Below are 21,369 nucleotides of genomic sequence, written 5' to 3'. Positions count from 1 at the left end.
TAGTAGAGGAGATTGTAAAACTCTAAGCATACTTTTTAATTTTTATTTTATTATTTTTTAAATATTTTATTTATTTGACAGAGACAGAGCGAGAGAGGGAACATAAGCAGGGGGAGTGGGAGAAGGAGAAGCAGGCTTCCTGCTGAGCAGGGAGCACGATGTGGGACTCAATCCCAGGACCCCTGGGTCATGACCTGAGCCGAAGGCAGCCGCTTAACGACTGAGCCACCCAGGCGCCCCATTTTACTGTGTCTTAAAAAATCATTTTTTTTTTTCCTGCTCAAGAAATGATATCTGTTCATTAAATCACATTTAACAAACTCAAGAAAACAGAGATCTAAAAACTACCACTAATCCTATCACCTGGAGATAATTATTAATAATCCTTTGTTACATTTCCTTCCAATTCAAGCATTTTTAACTGCTTAGAAATAACAGTAAATTTTAACTAATTCTTATTCTGTGCTGGCTTGTGAACTCCAAAACTCCTAAGAGGGGGAAGCTGTAACAGTTACCAATAGTCTGGAAATTTTGCCCTTTCTTAGCAAGAATACACTATTGCAGAGCTGTGGTGAGGCTTTATGCTTTTGGCATTTTCAAAATTAACTTCTAGGTTACACATCTTAATCCTCACTCCTCTTAGTAAATAGAGTAAATATTGGGACTGGCGAAGTTAGATTGTCAAGGCAGAGGTAACATTTTAGGTTTATGATTTGCTTCCTACTCAGTTTTCAGAATTCTTAAATACTGTTTAATTTTTCAGGAGAGAATACTAAAAAAAGTTGTTTGAAACTGAGCCAGAATGAAAACTTGCCAGCTTGAAATACATAAAAATATGTTTCTGGTGGTGAGGTGAGGACTTCGGTGTATGTGCTTTTCTCTGCTTACCTGCATTGTTTATTCTGGTCAGCAGTGGAGAAAGATGTGGCTCGTCTTAGATGGAGACCCTTTGGGAGAAGGTGTATTTCTTGAGTCATCACCTCCAGTTTCAGGGATATAGAACCTTCTGGGTTTTGTTGTTGTTGTTTTTAAGTAAGCTCCATGCCCATCATGGAGCCCAATGTGAGCCCAAGGCTTGAACTCATGACCCTGAGTTCAAGAGCTGAGCTCAGATCAAGTCAGATGCTTAACTGACGGAGCCACCCAGGCATCCCTGGTTTTTCTTTAAAGTGGTGAGGTTGCGTCCTAGAGGCCGACCTACATCAGAATTCTTCTTTGTGATGTCATCATCATGACCTCATAGGCAGGGTTGCTCAAATTGTTTGTGCAACTTTTGGCAGATACGAGCTGAGGCCTGGCCTGATTCTACAGACACCATGAGGTACCAGTTTGTCTCATATTGGTAGATTGCGTTGACTTTCGTGCAACTTCTGTAGATTAAAAAAAAAATACAGACATTAATGTTAGGCTCTCTATATTTTACTGAAGATTGTATAATGGTAAGAAAATCATTGTTTTAAAATATCCTCTGGCAGGAAATTTAAAAAACAGAAAACTAAATAGTAGAGCGGTATTTTACTGTGTGAATGAGTATGTGGTTAATCATTGGCTTTGTTTGCTATGTAATTGGCTATCAGTTTTCTTGTTTCCTGCAAATCTAACATTTTTGTTCTTTGAAAGAATATCTTCACCATCAGGGCAGCTAACAGTTTGAAATGATCAGACATGGTTATCAGAATTAGTATACATTATTTATTACCCAGAGGCCTAAATGCAGATGCATCACAGTTCAGAAGTTATCATTTGTTTTTGAATATATTGCTTTGCTCTTTGTACCTGTTTTAGCTGGAGTTGGAAGAAAAAGTGTTGGTTCACACAAAGGTCCAGAAGTCTAGTCTTTCATGGTTAATACATACAATTTCCTCAAGGATTGTCCTCCCATATTTTTTTAATTTTTATTTTCAAAGATTCTATTTACCCATTTATATGAGAGAGAGAGGAGAGGGAGAAACAGACTCTGTGCTGAGTGCAGAGCCTGACCTGGGCTCGATCCCACAACACTGAGATCACGGCCTCGCTGATATCAAGTCAGAGGCCCAACCGACTGAGCCCCGCAGGTGCCCCTATTTTTATTTTTTTTAAGATTTATTTATGAGAGAGAGCATGGTGGGGAGGAGCAGAGGCAGGAGGAGAGGGTCCCAAGCAGACTCTGTGCTGAGCACAGAGCCCAACGTGGAGCTTGACCCCACCACCCCGAGATCACGACCCAAGCCGAAACCAAGAGTTGGACGCTCAGCTGACTGTGGACCCAGTGCCCCAAGGATTGTCTTTCTTTAAACAAAAACTTCAAAAACCCTGTGTCCTTATGTACTGGGTGCAAGCACTTGATTAATTATCCCCTCCCATCTTTTATTTAAGTAGATATATTGGTCTCTTCTAAATTTGATTCTGTGAGTTTAAGTTGAGAGATTATTAGGTGGCCAAAAATTTTTCTTTTTTGTTTTGTTACGGCTTTTCCCTCACAAAGCATGTCAGTATTAGAGAGATTCAACATCTCATTTTTTGAAGTAGACTTCTCTTTTTAAAATGTTGTCCCAAGTGTTTCCCTCTGTAACAGCCACATGTCCCTATTTTCTTAAACATGTAAGACCTAGAATCTTAAAACATTCACTTTCTCTGAGACTACAAGCCCTTCATGGGTCCACTAGGTGTGTTCCCTTTCAGATGTGTGTCTCTAACTGGGATGTCTTTTTTTTTTTTTTTTTTAAAGATTTTATTTATTTATTTGACAGAGAGAGACACAGCGAGAGAGGGAACACAAGCAGGCGGAGGGAGAGGCAGAAGCAGGCTTCCCGTGGAGCAGGGAGCCCGATGCGGGGCTCGATCCCAGGACCCTGGGATCATGACCTGAGCCGAAGGCAGACGCTTAACGGCTGAGCCACCCAGGCGCCCCTCTAACTGGGATGTCTTTAAGACAGCTTCTTAGAAATGAGCTGTCCTGTACACATAAGTTGTAGAAATTTAAATTTGAATATGCAAATTTGAAGTGAATTTTAGCTACGGGGACTAACTGCTTTAGATCAGTTTTCATGGTTACAAACATTTCTACATTTGGCATATATTATTATGCAGGGAGAATAGAAGAATCTTTGGTTTTTGAATTCCCATTCCCTTTGCAAGATCTCTTTTATGGAAGGGTTATCCAGATGGGGTCTGAATAGTAGCGGATCATAGCAGAGGGTAAGTCATCCGAGAGGCATCTTAAAATGACAGTTTGGTAGTTTGCTGGGGCAGCTGAAATAGCGCTTGCTCACTGTGCTCTGCATAGTGTTAGGTGGCTCTGGCTTCGTTTCCAGCCTTGGGATTCATTACTAGAGTCACGTTTTTATTTTTATTTTTCCTTCCTCCCAGGTCTTGGTAATAATCCATTGGTTTTTTCCCCTAAAGGCAAAATTTTTTTCTTATCTGGATGTTTTCAATATTCTTTATGAAGCATAGATTGTTTATTAAAAGGAGTAACTGCAGTAAGCTAATGTTCTCTGTTTTGAGAAGGGTGTAGTCTTGAACTGTATCCCCAACCCCTGAAAATCTGTTTAGAACAGAAGGCTGATATATATCTATGTAATTTCCTGTTAAAATACTGTGTAGTGAGGGAAGTTTTATCTGAAAGTGGGGTGCTTGAATTCTTAGAAATACTAGCTAAGCGTTTGGGTGCACTGTGTACTGGCATTAGCCTAATCGCTTGAAACCTCCCCAGATGCTGGTCTCTGCCAGTATCCAACAAATGTGTACCAAATCTTGACTTCCCTGGGGGTAGGACACATTTTTTTGTTGGGTGGAGGAGGATAGTTGTACTTTCTGGAATCCTAACTTGGAGTAAAGCTGACATTCTCAAGAAATGTAAAGCACACTCTTTTTGGGAAATACCAAAGAAGATATGTCTTCTAAGATTATTTGCTTCCCTGAAATGAATACCTTGCCCTTTTAAAATTTATTTAGGTCAGATCTCAGAGTTAAATCACAAACCAGGATATTAATCTACTTCAAAATTTTTGCTTATTTGAGGCCTGGCTTTTTTTTGTCTCAAAATAAACTGGTATGTTACACAGGGAAAAACCAAAACCAAAACCCCTGTTCCTCTAGTGTTGATGTTTAGCAACAAAGCTTCCTGTCAGGTGAAATGTAAACCTTGTGCTGAGAAGGAAGAGAACTGGAAGGGATTGTGCAGCTGAGCCACTTACATATCCTGGAGTCCTTCTGTCTGGTATGGAGTTGGTGCTTGGAAGGAGATCTCCCTCCCTGCACATCCCATGAGAATGTACAAGCAAAAGAATAGCTATTTTTGACTGTTCAGAAGTGAGTTCTAGAGATAAACATTTTACAAAGGGTTCTTGGCTTGGGGCGCCTGGGTGGCTCAGTTGGTTAAGCTTCTGACTCTTTTTTTTCTTTTTTTTTAAAGATTTTATTTATTTTTTGACAGAGAGAGACACAGTGAGAGAGGGAACACAAGCAAGGGGAGTGGGAGAGGGAGAAGCAGGCTCGCCGTGGAGCAAGGAGCCCGATGCGGGGCTCGATCCCAGGACCCTGGGATCATGACCTGAGCCGAAGGCAGACGCTTAACCATCTGAGCCACCCAGGCGCCCCCCTTTATTTCATTTTAAAAGAATTTAAACTTTAAGCAGCACATGTGGCTAGTGACTACCGTACTGGATAGTGCAGACCTAGAATATTTAGCTTTTAGTATGACTTACAGACTGGGGTGAGCAGTTGATGGTAAGATACTATAAAAATCTTAAAAATAAAAGTTATTTTACCAGCAAAAAATGAGTTTATTTGGGAATAGCAGATAATTGCAATTCAGGACAAGCAAGCCATAGCAAAAAGCATAGGCTGGTCTAACAAAGGAGAAGCACGTTACTTTATGGAGAAAGAAATTGGGAAGAGTGGTTTTTGAGGAAAATCCGTTGGAGAAAAGCAAGAGTTCAGGGTCATGACTGTTTCTCATTAGCTGAGTGGGGTAGTCGATTTCTTGGAGGAGATGCAGTGTGTATCTTCTGCTGTAATTGATGATTCTTCTCTGCTGACAGTTCTTGTGGGGTCTGTCCTTGACGATTTTTGACTGGTACTGCTTGAGAGCTCCCCCTTCTGGCCTCCTGACTCTGGGTTAGTGAGGTTTCCCTTATAAATGTTCACGTTATCAAGGCAGAGTAGGTGGAGGAACATCTGGTCTCTGCCACCCCACGTGCAGAGTAGTAGAGAAGGCCGGAATTTGTCATTTGTGTTTGGTGGTATCTAATCTTTATAGCCTCTCCAAATTTATCCTTGCTAAGGTGTTATCGGAAGAATTTGAGGTGAGAACCTTCCTTTGTATTTCCATTTTGATCACTGACTTCAGATGCTCATGGCTTCTCTTCCCTGAAATTTAAGACCTGCCCTGGCAGCCCCTGTCTGTTACTTGGACCCACGGTTGGAGTGGGTGAAGACTTGGCATGCCACTAGAAAAAGCCTGCCAACCCTTGGTTTAAATCTTTGCTTGACAGTGGTAGCCAGGTTAAGATAACTGAGATGAACAACTGACATAAATTCAGGCTTTAACAGGAAACTCTAGCCATCTTTCATTTCCTACCACTAGAATCTCGAGGCTTTTCACTTGAGGTGAAAGGCAAGTAAAAGCTGATCATAGTAAATTTCTTAGATTGAACTCTAAGGCTCTTGTCTAACTTGATTTCTCGCAAGAATCTTCTTACGTTTGTCAAACCAGGCTTCTCATTGTCTTACATGCTTTATACCTTTCCTCCTCCTCCTCCTCTGGAGTCTTACCTGTCTGCCTTTTTAAAAATCCTGACTGCCAACACCCGCACAACAGTGTTACTTTCCTTTGAGCGCCTACAGAAAGCTTGCCTTGCCATGGAGCCTTTTCTTTCTGCCTTAATCCGCTCTACCCTTCCATCTTCTGAAAACACTTCCAGGATCATCACATGGTTTGGTATTTCTCATAAATTATATTGTATTCTTAGTTATTTTCATATATATGTGGGTCTTTTCTTCCCCCAACTACATTATAAATTCCTTGAGCTTACGCCTAGGACGTGTATTTTTCTGTCACCTATAGCAAGCACCAGGTATAACTTTTTAAAGTTTGTTTATTTAATCTCCACTCTGACTGTGGGGCTGGAACTCACCACCCTGAGATCAAGATTCATGTGCTCTTCCAACTGAGCCAGTCAGGTGCCCCCTGACAAGTATAACTTTTTTAAAATACTGATACAGGGCACCTGGGTGGCTCAGTTGGTTGAGTGACTGCCTTCGGCTCAGGTCATGATCCTGGAGTCCCAGGATCGAGTCCTGCATCGGGCTCTCTGCTCAGCAGGGAGTCTGCTTCTCCCTCTGACCCTCCCCCCTCTCATGCTCTCTCTCTCTCATTCTCTCTCTCAAATAAATAAATAAAATCTTTAAAAAAATAAAATACTGATACACCCGGCCTGGTTTGTAGAGTCATTTAAACAATTGAGGCTATTTTCCTCGTTCATTTTATTTAATGAGGATTGTTGATAAAGTACTGTGGGGACCATAACAACGACTAAAAGGCGCTTACAGCCTGGTGGATCGCATGGGCTACACACACAGCTCAGTGGGCTAGGTGCCAGGAAGAGGCCCAGACTCTGCTGTGGGAAATTGCAGGATGGGCACAATTTCACTGGTGAGCACTGGAGAAGGCTTTGTGGGGCAGATGAATGCCTGAGTTTGCCCTTGAGTAAAGGTTTCAGCAGATGGCGATCACTAGACTTGGAAAGGGCATCAAGGCTGAGCGAACTGCCTGAAACAACAGCGGTGGGGACTGAAGTGCCGGGGCCTCTGTGTGTCGTGGTATTTGAGGAATCGGACACCTGGCTGGTTCACGTGCGTGTAATTGAGAAAATGAACCTCAGGGGACTTTTCTTACCAGCTGTTCAGCAGTGAGTGGTTCTCAGACGGGCTTAAAATCTGGGCCCACCCCCAGGGTTAGTTTCAGTAAGTCTGGGTAGGGGCCCCGAAAACTGAGGTTCCCAGGTGATGTTGTACTGCTGCACATTTTGAGAACCACTGAGTTAGAATACAGTCCATCTGATAACCGCCTTAGAGAAATGCCTGGCTTACATACAGAAATACCCCGAGGTTGGTGCATAATTGTGTTCTTTTTGCTTTATGTACATACTTCTCGTCTTCCCACACATTGTAAGTTCACTTGTATCGCTCAGCCCCTGGCACAGTTAGTAAATGCTCTATTTGCTAGCTTGGCATCCTCATCTGTAAGTATCTGAAGCAGAAGTGCATGCTTCTGGAAGCCCTTCGGGAATGGGGGTTTTCAACCTTTGCAACTCTAAGTGTAAAGCATAAATGAATATAGCAGCAGTTCTCGCACTGTTTTCTGCAGGACCCTTTTACCTTCTTAAAAAATTGAGCTTTTCTTTATTTAGGTTTTATCCATTGATGTTTACCATATTAGAAATTAAAGCTGAAAATATCAGTTCATCAGAAATTATGATAAACCCATTACACATTACATAAATTTTTAATGAATAACTGTTTCTCTAAAATAAAAACTTTAACGAGAAGGTGACATTGTTTTTACATTTTTGCAAATCTGTCTCTAATAGAAGACAGCTGCTTCTGCATTGGATCTGTAGTGAGAGGTTGTTTCCGTTGATGTGCATGAAGAAAATTGGCCTCACATAGATGACAAAGACAGGAAAAAAGTATTTTAAGAGCATTTTTAGATAATTATGGATTTTCTTCTTTGATACTACTCCCAAAATTTGATAGGTTGAAGTTTCATAAAAGTGGCATCTGAAACTGTATGAATGAACTTTTATTGTTACGTAAAAATCCATTGGTCTACTTTGTGCTTTGATGTTTTTGTAACATTATGCATTGTAGGTTGAAAAAATACTGATTCACGGAGAGGCACATTTCCATATACTGACACATTTCATTATATGATATACAAAAATTACATTTGTTAATACAGTTGATCTCATCAGAAAAGTCTTCAGTATCGGGAAGCTGTCAAGCTCACAGTGGAGGATAGGTTTTCCAAAATTCGAAGTTGCCCTTGAATGCTTAAAATCTCTCATTGTCAACAAAGAGTTGTTCGCCTTGAAGTGACCGGGTCAGATAGTTCATTTTCAAGAAAATGTCTGCCAGATACCCATGCCTCAGTAACCATAGCTTACCAGTCATTTTCTCAAGTAACATTGACATTCTATGAAAAAAGTGGCTAATTGAGCCTGCACCTCCTTTGCTCACGTTTTTCTTTGAGACACGGTGCAGTGGTGCACGTGCTTCACGTGTGCCTCCAAAAAGGTACGTACTTGGGGCGCCTGGGTGGCTCAGTCGGTTAAGCGCCCAACTCTCAGTTTTGGCTCAGGCTCAGGGTTGTGAGATCGAGCCCCACGTTGGACTCTGTGCTCAGTGTGGAATCTGCTTCAGATTCTCTTCCCCTCTCCCTCCCATTCAGTATCTCTCTCTGTCAAATACATAAATACAATCTTAAAAAAAAAAGGGCACATATTTAAGGGTTGAAATGTAATAAAATGATTCGTTTTTCTGCTACACCAAGTGCTTCACGTTGTTAAGTGAAAGTGGCTTCTCCTGCTCCTGCAAGTACGTGTGGCAGACCATACAAGTGAAGACGGTGCCGTGTGTTCTCATCGCCCTGACTCAGTGCCTGCCGTCCGTGCCCACCCAGTGCTTTTGCACCATCAGTGGAAACATCAACGAGGTGGAAAAGGCAAAAAATGCCTTAGTAATACTGTGCAGATAGTTCTGTTTCCCTGAAAGGGTCTCGGGGGTGCCCTAGGAGTGCATGGACCTCACTCTGAGAACCACGGAATTGCAGTACTGAGAGCCAGAGTTGGCAGAATGGCATAGTGCTGTCACTCCTACCTTGATGAGCTTACCCTCCACTCTGGAAGTTCAGAAACTCATTTTTTTAAAATCCGTTTACTCAGAGGTGGGACTCTTGAATCATAAAAAATTTAGAGATAATGGTTTATAAAATATAACTTCGTGTATTTATAGTGAGAGAAATACCAAAAGACACCATTCCCTTTGGTCACTGTTGGAGACCCAAACCTTAATCTGAGCGTGGAATTTTGGAGCTTTGTTTCAAATATCCTTAAGGCCGATTTTCATGCAATTTTTGCAATCTTTACGACTCCTTCTCCATAGACTACCCTTGTTTTTTTACCAGAACCTTTTTCCAGTGTCCGTAAATTAGACATTTTCTTTTTAACTCCCTTTTTCTGGACTTCTTTTTAGTTTGGCAATACATGATCACCTTTCTTATTTTGGTGTATTTTCACTTTTTAAATGTTAAATTATATGTATGAAATCAGTATGGGTGTGTGTGTACATATACAATGCAAAAGGAGAGGGAGAGAGAGAATCCCAACCAGGCTGCACGCTCCACAAGGAGCCCAGTGCAGGGCTCAGTCTCATGACGCTGAGGTCATGACCTGAGCTGAAATCAAGAGTCAGACGCTTGGGCGCCTGGGTGGCTTAGTTGGTTAAGCAACTGCCTTCGGCTCAGGTCATGATCCTGGAGTCCTAGGATCGAGTCCCGCATCGGGCTCCCTGCTCAACAGGGAGTCTGCTTCTCCCTCTGACCCTCCACCCTGTCATGCTCTCTCTCTATCATTCTCTCTCTCTCAATAAATAAATAAAAATCTTTAAAAAAAAAAAAAGTCAAACGCTTAACCAACTGAGCCACCCAGGCGCCCCAAAGTGCTACCACTTCTTTGAGTGACCTTGAGAAAGCTATTTAACTGCTCAGACCTTCATTCTCTCTGACCATGAATGGCCTAATGGTAATTGTTCACCTACCTTCACAGTTATTTTGAGATGCAGATGAGATAGTTTTATCTTTGTGCTTTGGGCACTCTTGGTGCCGTATACATGTAGGTCATTTTAGTAAGATGAGTCCTAATGTTTTTAATTGTGCTGTGCGGCCCCTCCTAAGTTTGAACGTTAGGTTTAGTGGGAAGAACTTGGACTCTGGAATCAGGCCTGCCGTTCACGTCTGTGCTGCTTAGCCAAGTGACCTCAGGCAGTAGGTCATTAACAAATGAGGACATACATCTGTTAATTTCTGAGGTGTTAATTCATTTGTTAAGAAAGGATAATAGTAGCTGATCCACAGAATTGTAAACCTCAAATGGGGCAATAAGATGCATAAAAACTATTTCTAGATTATAATCTGTATATTGTGGTCCTTACATGTTGGGAGGAGAGAGGAGATGGGTGGTTTGTCTTATTTTAGGTTCAAAACTCTTGAGCTTTTCAGTAAGCACAAACATCAGAAATTCAACTACACTCAGCATATTAGTGAGGCAAAAATGTCTTCCCCCCCCCCCCCCTTTTGCATGTTTTGGAATTGATTAGTTTTAAGGTGACATTCACTGACCTTGAAAGATTATGCAGAGATGTTGCTTCTTGGTCATTACAGTTTGTGGGTACCACGACCAAGACTTTGATCTTTTGTTTTTCAGAGAATTGATTTTTTAAATCAAGCCTGACATGCCATTCATTAATAATACATGAAGAAGAAACTTGAATTGGAAGATGTAAAAACCCAGCATTGCTGGTGTTGCTCCTAATTCCTTTATTGGTACAGACTAGACTTTTCTCCTTGGTTATATCTTGGTCACAGTTCCCTGCTTTGGGATTCAAATGACTCGGATGGACCAAGAGGCAGAGGCATTCACTTTAGACCACAAAGTCCTAGACTTTGGGTTTATCGCTATTCTTAGGTTCCTAATAACACATGCTCTGTTCCTTTAGGCTGAAGCTTTTAGATGGTCAGATTTTTGTGAGCTCAGGGTGTTGAGCTGCAAAATTTGAAATCAGCTGAGGCTTCCGAGTTGCTGATTGTGGTGGTTTTCAAAATCTCTCTTTAGGGAGGAGTGCTTGACCAGAGCCCAAGAACTCACTGTTCTGCCTGAGTGAAAGTATTTTAAGGAGCACGTCATCCTCTTTTCTTACCTTCATAATAGCTTCCCCAGGACCATTGTGCTGTCTCTCTGTCTGTTCTGTTCTTATCTATCTGACCCTTTCACCTTACGATGTTGGGCCAGGGTGAAGAGTAGGCACAGTATAACAAGGCCCCACGGCAGCTTCTGCCCTTCACCTGTCCCCACCTTCCTCAAATTCTCTGGACATGTAAATAGTCTTTCTCAGCTGAGGTTAGAGGGGACTCAGCTGTTCGCTTCCATCTAAGGCAGTAGCAGAGCCAGTAAATCTGCTTGTAACTTACAGGCTGTCTGTGGTAAGGGTCTGATAGCGAAGCAAGTGGGTTCAAACCTGACCCTGACTCAACCACCTGTCCTAGCACACAGACTCCCACACCCACTGCCACCATCTGGCAGGGATGGTCATGGTGGAGAGAGAAAGGAGCCTGGGAATGTTGTATTAAGAGTCGGGGTTGGCAGTCGCTGCCTTCCAGGGCACAGTATTTCTTTCTCTGTTAATCACTCTTCTCAAAACCACATAATGTACCTTTGACATTTTTAAACACACCTTGTACCATTTTGGACCCTTTTAAGAACCACGGGGAATCTGCAAATGGAGCCTAATGCGGCAACTGTCTTGGTATGATTTCTGTTCATTCTGATTATCTTTGAACAGAAGAACTGATGTGGCTGTGTTAGTCCTCGGGCCACCTTAACAAATGATCACAAACTGGAGGGCTTGAAACAACAGAATGTGTTCTCTCAGTTCAGAGGCCAGAAGTCAAAAAGCAGTGTGTCGGCAGGGTTGGTTCCTTACCCGAGGCCCTGAGGGCGCATTCATCTCACGCTTGTCCCCGAGCTTTTGGTGGCTGTCGGCCATCCTTGGCTCTTGGACACATCACTGCAGTCTCTGCCTGCATCTTCTTGCGCCTCCTTGGTGAGTTCTCTTCCCCTAGTAATAGACTCTTGTCATTGGATTTAAGGCCCACCCAGGTAATCCAGGATGGTCTCATCTCAAGATCCCTAACTGAGTTACATCTGCAAAGACTCTTTTTCCAAATAAGGTCACATTCACAGGTTCTGGATGGATGTATCTTTGTTGGGGGTGGGGCAGTGGGCACCATTCAGCCCACTTCTGGGACCGTAGCAGGCTCCTCTGTCATCCCTGGCAAGATTTTTTTGCTAATGCTTGTCATTGCTTGTAGGAGAGCTAGGACGGCAGAGTAACATGGTGCATCATTATCCAAGCTCTGCTGGCAGAGAAAAGTGCAAAAACATAATCATTTGACAGAGTCAATAAATAGCATTTTTCTCTTTGATTGAATTATTCTGTTTTTAAGTGTAAAATCTGGAAATCTTTCCCCATATTCCAGAATCCCAAAGCGTTTCTCCTCTTCTTTTCTTTTTTAATTTTTAATTTTTAAAATTAGTTTCAGAGGTAGAATTTAGTGATTCATCAGTTGCAAATAACACTCAGTGTTCATTAAGAGAATAAGACAAAATCCTGTTTTGCCTGAGCCCCAAAGTTGTAGATTCATACCTGGTCTTGAGTAAATCAGAAGTATATTGTGTTTCTATAGACAGAACAAAAAAAATTTTTTTCCTCGGCACTTCCCAGATACAGCTTTTTCTTACAGAGTTTGAACCTTGCCCAAGTCTCACGGTATATGTGAGTATATGGTTTTATATTGAGCATTGCATAATTCTGTGAACTTAAAAAAGTACATGGTTAATACAGGCTTGTGGTCATAGAACTTCAGCAATATAGAAATGAATGAAGTAAAAACTGAAAGCTCCTTTCTTCTCCCACCATTAAGTTTGGGGCACATTTTTTGGAACCCCCTTATGTGGACTGTGTGGATTTTAGGCACTGTACCGAGCTGGTAATATTAGGTAAAGAGAAGTGAATGTATTGGTAGGCTCAACTGCTTGTTTTTAGGGGTAATAAATTGCTTCTAAATCCATCTCAGCAGCATCTTCCTGTTTTTATCTAGTTTCCTAGGTTCAGTGTGGAGACAGTTTGTCATCATGTATGAGGAAAAGTTTAGCTTGTGAAAGCTTCTTTAATAATAGGTGTTATTTCTACTTTCTTCCTCCCATAGATTCTAAATTCTGTTTATATTTTTCTCTTGCAGATTTAACCCAGAGACTGACTTCACCATAGAAACACCCACAGTTGTATCAATGGTTGGGGCAAGATAGTGGCAACAGGCAAAGGAAAAACAGCTCTGACATACTAAGGACAATGAGTATGCTAAAACCAAGTGGGCTTAAGGCCCCTACCAAGATCCTAAAGCCTGGAAGCACAGCCTTGAAGACACCTGCTGCTGGTAAGGCTTTATGATTTATATCTAAATTAGAATCCTATTTGAAAACTTTAAAAAGACAGCCTTAAACAACTTCATATTTTTGAAAATATTTGAAGAAGCTTTAATTAAAAGAAATGGAATTTTAGGGCCACCTGGGTGGCACAGTTGATTAGGTATTCGACTCTTGGTTTCGGCTCAGGTCATGATCTCAGGGTCCTGAGATCCAGGCCCGTGTAGGGCTGTGTGCTCAGTGGGGAGTCTGCTTGTCCCTCTCCCTCTGCCCCTCCCCCTGCTCACTCTCTCTTGCTCTCTCTCTCTTTAAATAAATAAATCTTTTTTAAAAATACAGAATTTTATACCTAAAAATATTTTTCTAAGATTTATTTATTTAAGGGGGTTGGGGGGAGGGGTATGGGGGAGAGAGAATCCTGCGGCAGACTCCCCACTGAGTGCGGACCCCCAACACAGGGCTTGATCCCAGGACCCTGAGATCATGACCTGAGCCAAAATCAAGAGTTGGCTGCTCAACTGACTGAGCCACCCAGGCACTCCCTATATCTAAAAATCTTAATGAAGAGCTCTTAATTTAGTGCAAGGTGCTAAAATAGTTGTCAAGTAACTTCAGTATTTAATCCTTACAATGTTAAGATATTTTTTCTCTCTGTGTCTTCCTAACTCATCTGGACCTTTTTCTTTGGGGTTTAGGGCTGTGTAGAGAAAACAAAGACGAGTCTGGCTTAAAAGATTTGATGACACTAAGTGATCGGAAGTTGGCCATTGGTTTCAAGGGAGCAGGGAGTACGATGGCTCGAGTCTAGCTCATGCAGGAAACCGTCCTCACTTCATTGATGAACCCATGGCCTTGACGATCTTCAGCAGCCTCTTCCCCTCTGCTTTCTGTCTCCTCCTCCACCGTTTCAATTTACAGCCCAGAATGACCACTTAACGGTCTTAAATAAGAGAGTCAGGAGAGGGCATCTGATGCTTGCTTTTCTGGTCTTTTCATGTGGTTATATGCTATTAGATAGGTTATCAGCCATTCCAGACAGTCAGGTGTCCACCACAAAATATTAAATCCAACATTGTTTCTTCAGATTTTTCCATAAAACCTCATTGATTTTCCACGACGGCAGGGATCTTTGTCATTTTTTTTTCACTGCCCAAATTTACCTACATACCGAGAACATTGCCTGGATCGTAACAGGAGCTCATTAAACATTTGTTGATTGAATGAAGATCCCAAATTATTTATATTTTGTGTATCATGATAAAACCGGGGTCTTATCAGGGAGACCATAAGACATCTTAGAGGAGAGGAAAGCTTTACTGAGATGTCTCCTATTCTCCTTCCCTTCAAAATCCTTCCTCTCTTTCGGACCCCTTCAAATGTCGCCCCTTCCTCGCACCCTCCCATGGTCATACTCACGCCCCGCATTTTAGAATTGTCTTTTTCACTTTTAGCATTTTTTATGCACACCCCTTAGCATGTGAAGTCCTTGAGTGCAGGGGATCATGAGAAATTCGACTTGGTTTCCTCAACAGTACTTGCCATACATTACATGTTGTTGTTTTTTTTTTAAGAGTAAAGCAGCTTTTAAACGCTAAAACTTAGATGCTTAAAAGGAAATCATTGCCCGTTTGAGCACTTTTATGAAGGTTGTTTTTCGGAAACTCATGCTTGCAGCACCCTGTCAGGAAGAATTGTTCATGTACAAAGCTGGAATAGATTCTAAAAAACTGACTGGGCTGGTCTGTCTTTGGCAGATTATTATGTTTGATTTGAGAGCATTTATTGTCTTCTAAAAAACAAAAAACAAAACAAAAAAACCCTCCACAAATCGAAACACCAGTCTCTCCTTCTAGGTAGGGTAAGGGGATGTTCAGCACGCCTTGTAGGCTGGCCAGACCACTCTGTTTCCCTGTCTACCCGTGGTTCACGCTTTCTGTTGATCAGGCCTCAGGCCAGATGTTACCTCCTCCAGGAGGCCTTCCCTGACTGCTCTGCCTAAAGGCATCTCCTCCACAGCACTTACATCACCTGGAATTACCTGGTGTGTCTCTTGACTGTCTGTGTCCACACCTCTAGGCTCTGGGCTCTAAAAGGGCATGGACTATGCTGTCTTGCTTTGTCCACTAGTGAGAACAATGCCTGGGACTAGTGCCAGAGTGGTAGAAACTCATAGAAAGGGGGAGCATGAATCAATACATTATTTCATTTAATAAAACTCTTAAGGTAGATAGTACTTTCCCCTTACAGATGAAGAAATTGAACTCAGAGAGGTTAGGTAACATCTAAGATCACAGTATGCCTAATAAGGGGATCCCTGGGTGGCTCAGTTGGTTAAGGGTCTGCTTTCGGCTCAGGTCATGATCCCAGGGTCCTGGGATCGAGCCCCACATCGGGCTCCCTGCTCAGCGGGAAGCCTGCTTCTCCCTCTCCCACTCCCCTGCTTGTGTTCCCTCTCTTGCTATGTCTGTCTCTGTCAAATAAATAAATAAAATCTTTAAAACAAAACAATATGCCTAATAAATGGTAGAGTGCTTAAGAATGTGGGCTCTTTGCCAGCTCTACCAAATATTTAATAAATGCTGGTTGAATGCTTGAGTTTCTGGTGTAAATAGCACATTTCTGGCAAAATATAATTTCTGCTTTTACCGCAAGGTAGAGATTGCATAAAGTTGTCTTGCCTTAGCAGGGAGTTGGGCCAGGTGCTGTCTTTTTCCCCTTGTTGCAGTTTTTATCACCAAAGGAATAGGGTTTATTTGGTGGTCTTGGAGTGAGATGGCAGGGCTGTAGCACTGAATGTCCTCCTCCTCCAAGCCTGATTGGGAATCTCTGGTTCCAAGGTCCTGGACTTGTCAGCCTTCCCTGACTGCTCCCACGTGGGAATAGAGCCCGTCTCCGGGGATCCGAAAGGTGTTTGCTCATGATGTGCACAGTGGGGGGTGGAGGAAAGAATGAAATCAGACCTGTGTTATGAACTCTGGGAAAGGGACTTTTTTCCCCCTTGCTTTGACTTTTTCCAGTCTTAATGGCCAATAAGGATTAAATCCTACTGGCTCACTGAGTTTCGACAGCATTGAAAATGGTAGTCATGGGCTGAGTCCTTTTTTTTTTTTTTTAAAGATTTTATTTATTTATTTGACACAGAGAGAGATAGCCAGAGCAGGAACACAAGCAGGGGGAGTGGGAGAGGGAGAAGCAGGCTTCCTGCCGAGCAGGGAGCCCGATGTGGGACTCGATCCCAGGACCTTGGGATCATGACCTGAGCCGAAGGCAGACACTCAATGACTGAGCCACCCAGGCGCCCTTTTTTTTTTTTTTTTTTAAGTTTTATTGATTTAAGTGATCTCTACACCCAACATGGGGCTTGAACTCATGACCCTGAGATCAAGAGTCGTGTGCTCTTCTGACTGAGCCAGCCAGGTGCCCTGATGGGTCAAGTACTAAAAAGGGCTGACAGAAAGACAGATGGACAGAATACCTTAAAAGAGCTGCGACTGCTTCTGTTGCTTCGGGCTTTCTCCAGTTTATTTTCTTTTAAATTAGGAGTTGTTGGCTTGAATATGAAATTGAGTCTTTTCTGGTCCTTTCTTCTGTTTGCAGTTGTCGCTCCAGTAGAAAGAACAACATCCAATGAGAAAGCATCAAACACGCCATCCTCTGAGGCACAAGAGGAATTTGTGGATGACTTTCGAGTCGGGGAGAGAGTTTGGGTGAATGGGAATAAGCCTGGATTCATCCAGTTTCTGGGAGAAACCCAGTTTGCACCAGGCCAGTGGGCCGGGATTGTTTTAGATGAACCCATAGGCAAGAACGATGGTTCGGTGGCAGGAGTTCGGTATTTCCAGTGTGAGCCTCTAAAGGGCATATTCACGCGCCCTTCGAAGTTGACAAGGAAGGTGCAGGTGGAAGATGAAGCTAACGGCCTGCAGACTACGCCTGCTTCGAGAGCGACTTCGCCTCTGTCCACCTCCACAGCCAGCATGATGACCCCCTCCCTAGCAGCCCCTTCAAATATCCCCCATAAATCATCCCAGCCAACAGCAAAGGAACCTTCAGCTACGTCTCAGATCAGCAACCTTACAAAAACTGCCAGTGAATCTATCTCCAACCTCTCAGAGGCCGGTTCCATCAAGAAAGGAGAAAGAGAGCTCAAAATTGGAGACAGAGTATTGGTGAGTCCAGAAACCTTTGGAGGTCATTGTGTTGAACTGATGAATGGTTGAAATGCACACTACAGGCTTGGTCTGTTCTAGAGGGATCACTCATTTATAGAGAAATTAGTCAGCTTTTCTAGCGTTCGGTTTATGTGTGACCATGGAACAAATTAGAAACTGGCTGTGTCTTTTGAGCATAGTATGAGCATAAGTTTGCAATGATTGGTTCTGATTCTGTCTACCAGTTTAGCCAAAGGAATATTGAGTTTATTACTCATAACTGTTACTTGACAAAACAAGCTCAGAAGTGGACTTGGATGTGTTTATAAAAGTTTTTTTCCCCCTGGTTTGTAATTTTTGCTGTAAGGATGGTGTGTGGGAATATATAAGATCCTGCTTCCTTAGGTATCTTGAAAAACTCAGATATCATAGGATGTTATTTCAGAATTTCTGTGCCTTTGAAATGATCTCCAGTTTATTTTCCTTTAAGGTTAGGAGTTGTCTGCTTGAGATCTAGGAAGAGGAAGGAAGTGTATAGTAGTTTCTATTTACTAAGAAGCAAGAAACACAACGTATAAGGTCTATGCTGTACGTTCTAGAACCCTTGAATTTACACTCGTGATTTTGTTCTTTGTTTTATTTTTTTTTAAAGATTATTTGAGAGAGAGAGAGAGAGAGCACAAGAAGAGGGGAGGAGCAGAGGGAGAAGCAGGCTCCCCACTGAGCAAGGAGCTGATGTGGGGCTCAATCCTAGGACCCTGGGATCATGACCTGAGCTGAAGGCAGACGCTTAACCAACTGAGCCACCAGGCGCCCCAGTTTGTTTTTTGTTTTAAACAAGAGGCCAGTGAGCCCCAGCTCTGCCTTTGTGACCTCAGCAAGTTCTTTAACTTCCGAGCTTCCTCATCTGTAAGAATGAGACGAGAATAGTGCTAACCCCCAGCATCATTGGAAGGATGACATTAGATAATGCATAAAAATTCTTCGGTGCCTGGGATACAGCAAACACTCAAGCAATGGTAGCTCTTTCTCTCCCTGGTGAAAGGTTGAAGCTTTACCATTTCACTCTTCCCACACTTCAGTCAGTTCAGTGTAGGGCCTGAAGTTGGTCGGCGTCTCTGACCCGGTGCCTTTCCTTGTATCTGTTCAGCAGCTGTAAAGTTCCGCCAGGCCTGGCAGCTTCCAGGAATGCCTCGGGAGGACAAGAAGAGCTGTTAGCGTACCATGTGTCTCATGGAACGTTTCCACAGTGTTCTGGAGCAGCCCTGGGGAGCTGAGGAGGAGACGGAGGCTTGGGGGGTGGGGTCACTAGTCCAATGGCTCCCAACCAAAAGACGGGTGGACCTGTAATTTAAACTGTGGTCTTTCTACTCCAGTGCCTATTGTGGAGAGCTGATGATTGATAGTATAATTGTAAAATTGGAAGTGTTTTTTGTGACTTTGCTGTCTTACGGATAAGGAAGCTTAAGCCCAGAGAAATGAAGTGACTGCCTAATCATGTAGTGAGTTCTCAGCAGATTTTAGAGTTATAACCCAGGACTTCTGCCTCCCAGGCCCATAGCGCCTCCATGAATCGAGGAGGCCTCACATATCTGTGGGGGCCCACTAACACCTCTTACCTTCAAGGGGTTCCTTCTGGATCCCTTAGTTTCAAGGTCAGTTACAATCATCATGAATTTCAAAGGTTGACGCATCAGAACTTAAAGCATTTTTAAGGTAGCATTTCTGTGTGATGGAGCTCAACCTGTATCTTGTTTGTTTAGCTGATGTTCACTTGCTGTACCAGTTTTGAATTTGGTACAGCTGCTCTTTTGTGGCAACAAAGCCTTTTTGATGCCCCCCCCCCCTTTTTAAGGGTCTTTTTAAGTAATCTGTACGCCGATCATGGGACTTGAACTTACTACCCCGAGATCGAGAGTCGTGATGCTTACTTTTTTTTTCTTCTTTGCTGTATAGATATTGCTGCCATGAATGCCTCTAAAATTTTTTCTGTGTATATATCTTACTTTCGTAGGATAACTTCATAGAGGTGGAATTACTAGGTTAAAGGGCATAGACAGGTTTAAGGCTTATGGCCCATACTTACCTAGTGAGCTTTGGTTAAATCAGAAACCCATGACCTTAGCACAGGACTGCTTTGTAGATTAGACTGCAGATTGAATGCCATGCCGTCCTAAGTGCTTATCTGTAAACAACCTCTTTCCCGTTCGAGAAAGCACAGGGCACACTTTCAAAACAAGAAGCTCTCCCTTTCCACCAGCCAATGTGACAAATAGTTGATTGAAATACTGGTCCAATGGCATACTGCTTGGCTGCTAAGACAGCTGAAATGACAAGGTAGCATGGTTTAACTGACAACCAAAGGCTTCCAGGAGGCTGTCAGGATTAAAGTAGACCTGAAGGATAGGAATTGGCCTGGCAGCAGGAGGTGGTGGTGGGGAGAAGGAGCCTTCTAGCTGAGGGAAGGTAGACTCCCTGAGATGGAAAGACATTGGCATGTTTGGAGAAAAGGCCAGTGTCCTTCTCCAGATGCAGTGAATGTGTGGTAGGAGGTGAGACTAGTTAATGATGTCCACAGGAACAAGTGCCACGGGGCCTACAAGGACAGGCTGTTCTCATTAAGAACAACGAGAGTGATATTGGATCTGTAGCTTGGGAAGACCACTCTGGCTACTTTGTAAGAATGGATTGGAGGTGGATAAGAACGGGTTGGACGTGACCATTCTTTGAAGAGGTTGGAAGTTGGAGGAGAGCACAGATGTCAGCCTGATGCTGGAGAAGTGTTGGGTCTCGGGAGGATTTTGTTTATTTTCTTTTTTCCAAGATGGCAGGGTCTGGGGTATTTATCTGACTAAACTGAGCTAGACTCAAGAAACAGGTTAAAGATACAGTAGAGAGGGAGGATCAGTGATGGATGAGGTTCCTGGAAAGAGGTGGCACCCCCAGCTCACACAGGGGGATCGCTGGGCCTTTGATTAAGAGAGGGAGACTTCCTCCAGTTTTATAGGAAGAAAGAAGGAGAACCTGCAGATGCCGGTTGGATTGTAGAGGTTTAAATGGTGTGTTTCTAGGAAAATTTTAATGACATATTCAAAACTAGCACACTTGGAACAGAATTTCATTTCAATCTATGAGAATCTGAAGTCCTATGAGTGTGTTATTGGAAGCGATAAAATGAATTACTGCCTTTGGTTAGTATTTCTGGGAGAAATTACAGGAGTACCTTAGAACCACAGCATTTTAGAGCTGGAAAGAATCTTTTGAGATCACCAAATGCCTCTTTTTGCTTATAATACTGAAGCCCAGAGAAGAAATACGACTTGCCTCAGTTGTATAGGTGGGTGATAAATGTGTTTTGTCTCACTGTGTCCTCTTGTCCCAGTTCTGTTGTTTTATTCTCCTTTAACATGCTGCTTTGTTTAATAGAGATCTTTGATTTAGAAATATGAAACATTTTTACTTCAAGATTAATTTATTAAGGAAATTAGGTTTAGAAATCTAAAATACTTGATTTGGAATTTTCCTAATTAAAGACAAATGCTATTGATTACCAAAATCCCAGTGAAACTAAGATCATTAGATCCCTGTTATGTGAGGTTTGGTCTAGAATTTTCCCAGTGCAGAGAAGGCAGGAGGTGAGCTTGCCTTCTCCAAACCCTTGCCCTGTGTAACTTCGCTTCTTCCTCCCATTGCAGGAAGAGCAGGAAAGTGGGTTTCTGCACTGGGTATGATGTGGAGCCAAATGACCTCTATAAGATCCAAGTAGGAGCTCTGGAGCTATGACTGAATCGGGCACGTGTGTCTCAGGAAGGCAGTTAGGGCTTGCAGAAGCTCCCCCTTGTCACCTCTTCCCTGTACTTTATGCTCACAGTCACCAGTGGGATGAATTAGCCATGGAGTAAGTTATGCTGAGGTTGGTTTAATATCAGGAGGCTGGGGGAGGGGCCTCAGAGCTGCTTGTAACAAACCCA

The 21,369-nt window shown here is 42.7% G+C and overlaps 1 protein-coding gene across 6 annotated transcripts in view; it reads left to right on the top strand.

The window, feature by feature from the left end:
* Positions 1-21,369, top strand: part of CLIP1 (CAP-Gly domain containing linker protein 1) — a 115,121-nt gene that overhangs the window by 17,290 nt on the left and 76,462 nt on the right. For all 6 annotated transcript variants that reach the window (XM_036085089.2, XM_036085097.2, XM_036085091.2 and 3 more), the window contains 2 exons: positions 13,064-13,258; positions 16,845-17,416. In XM_036085089.2, coding sequence (XP_035940982.2) covers positions 13,174-13,258; positions 16,845-17,416 — 657 coding nt within the window. In that variant the 5' untranslated portion in view covers positions 13,064-13,173. Of the gene's footprint in view, positions 1-13,063; positions 13,259-16,844; positions 17,417-21,369 lie in introns of those variants that run through there.

This window comes from Halichoerus grypus, chromosome 13 (genome assembly GCF_964656455.1).
Source record: "Halichoerus grypus chromosome 13, mHalGry1.hap1.1, whole genome shotgun sequence".
Lineage (NCBI taxonomy): Eukaryota > Metazoa > Chordata > Mammalia > Carnivora > Phocidae > Halichoerus > Halichoerus grypus.
This window is presented reverse-complemented; position numbering and strand designations above follow the sequence as displayed.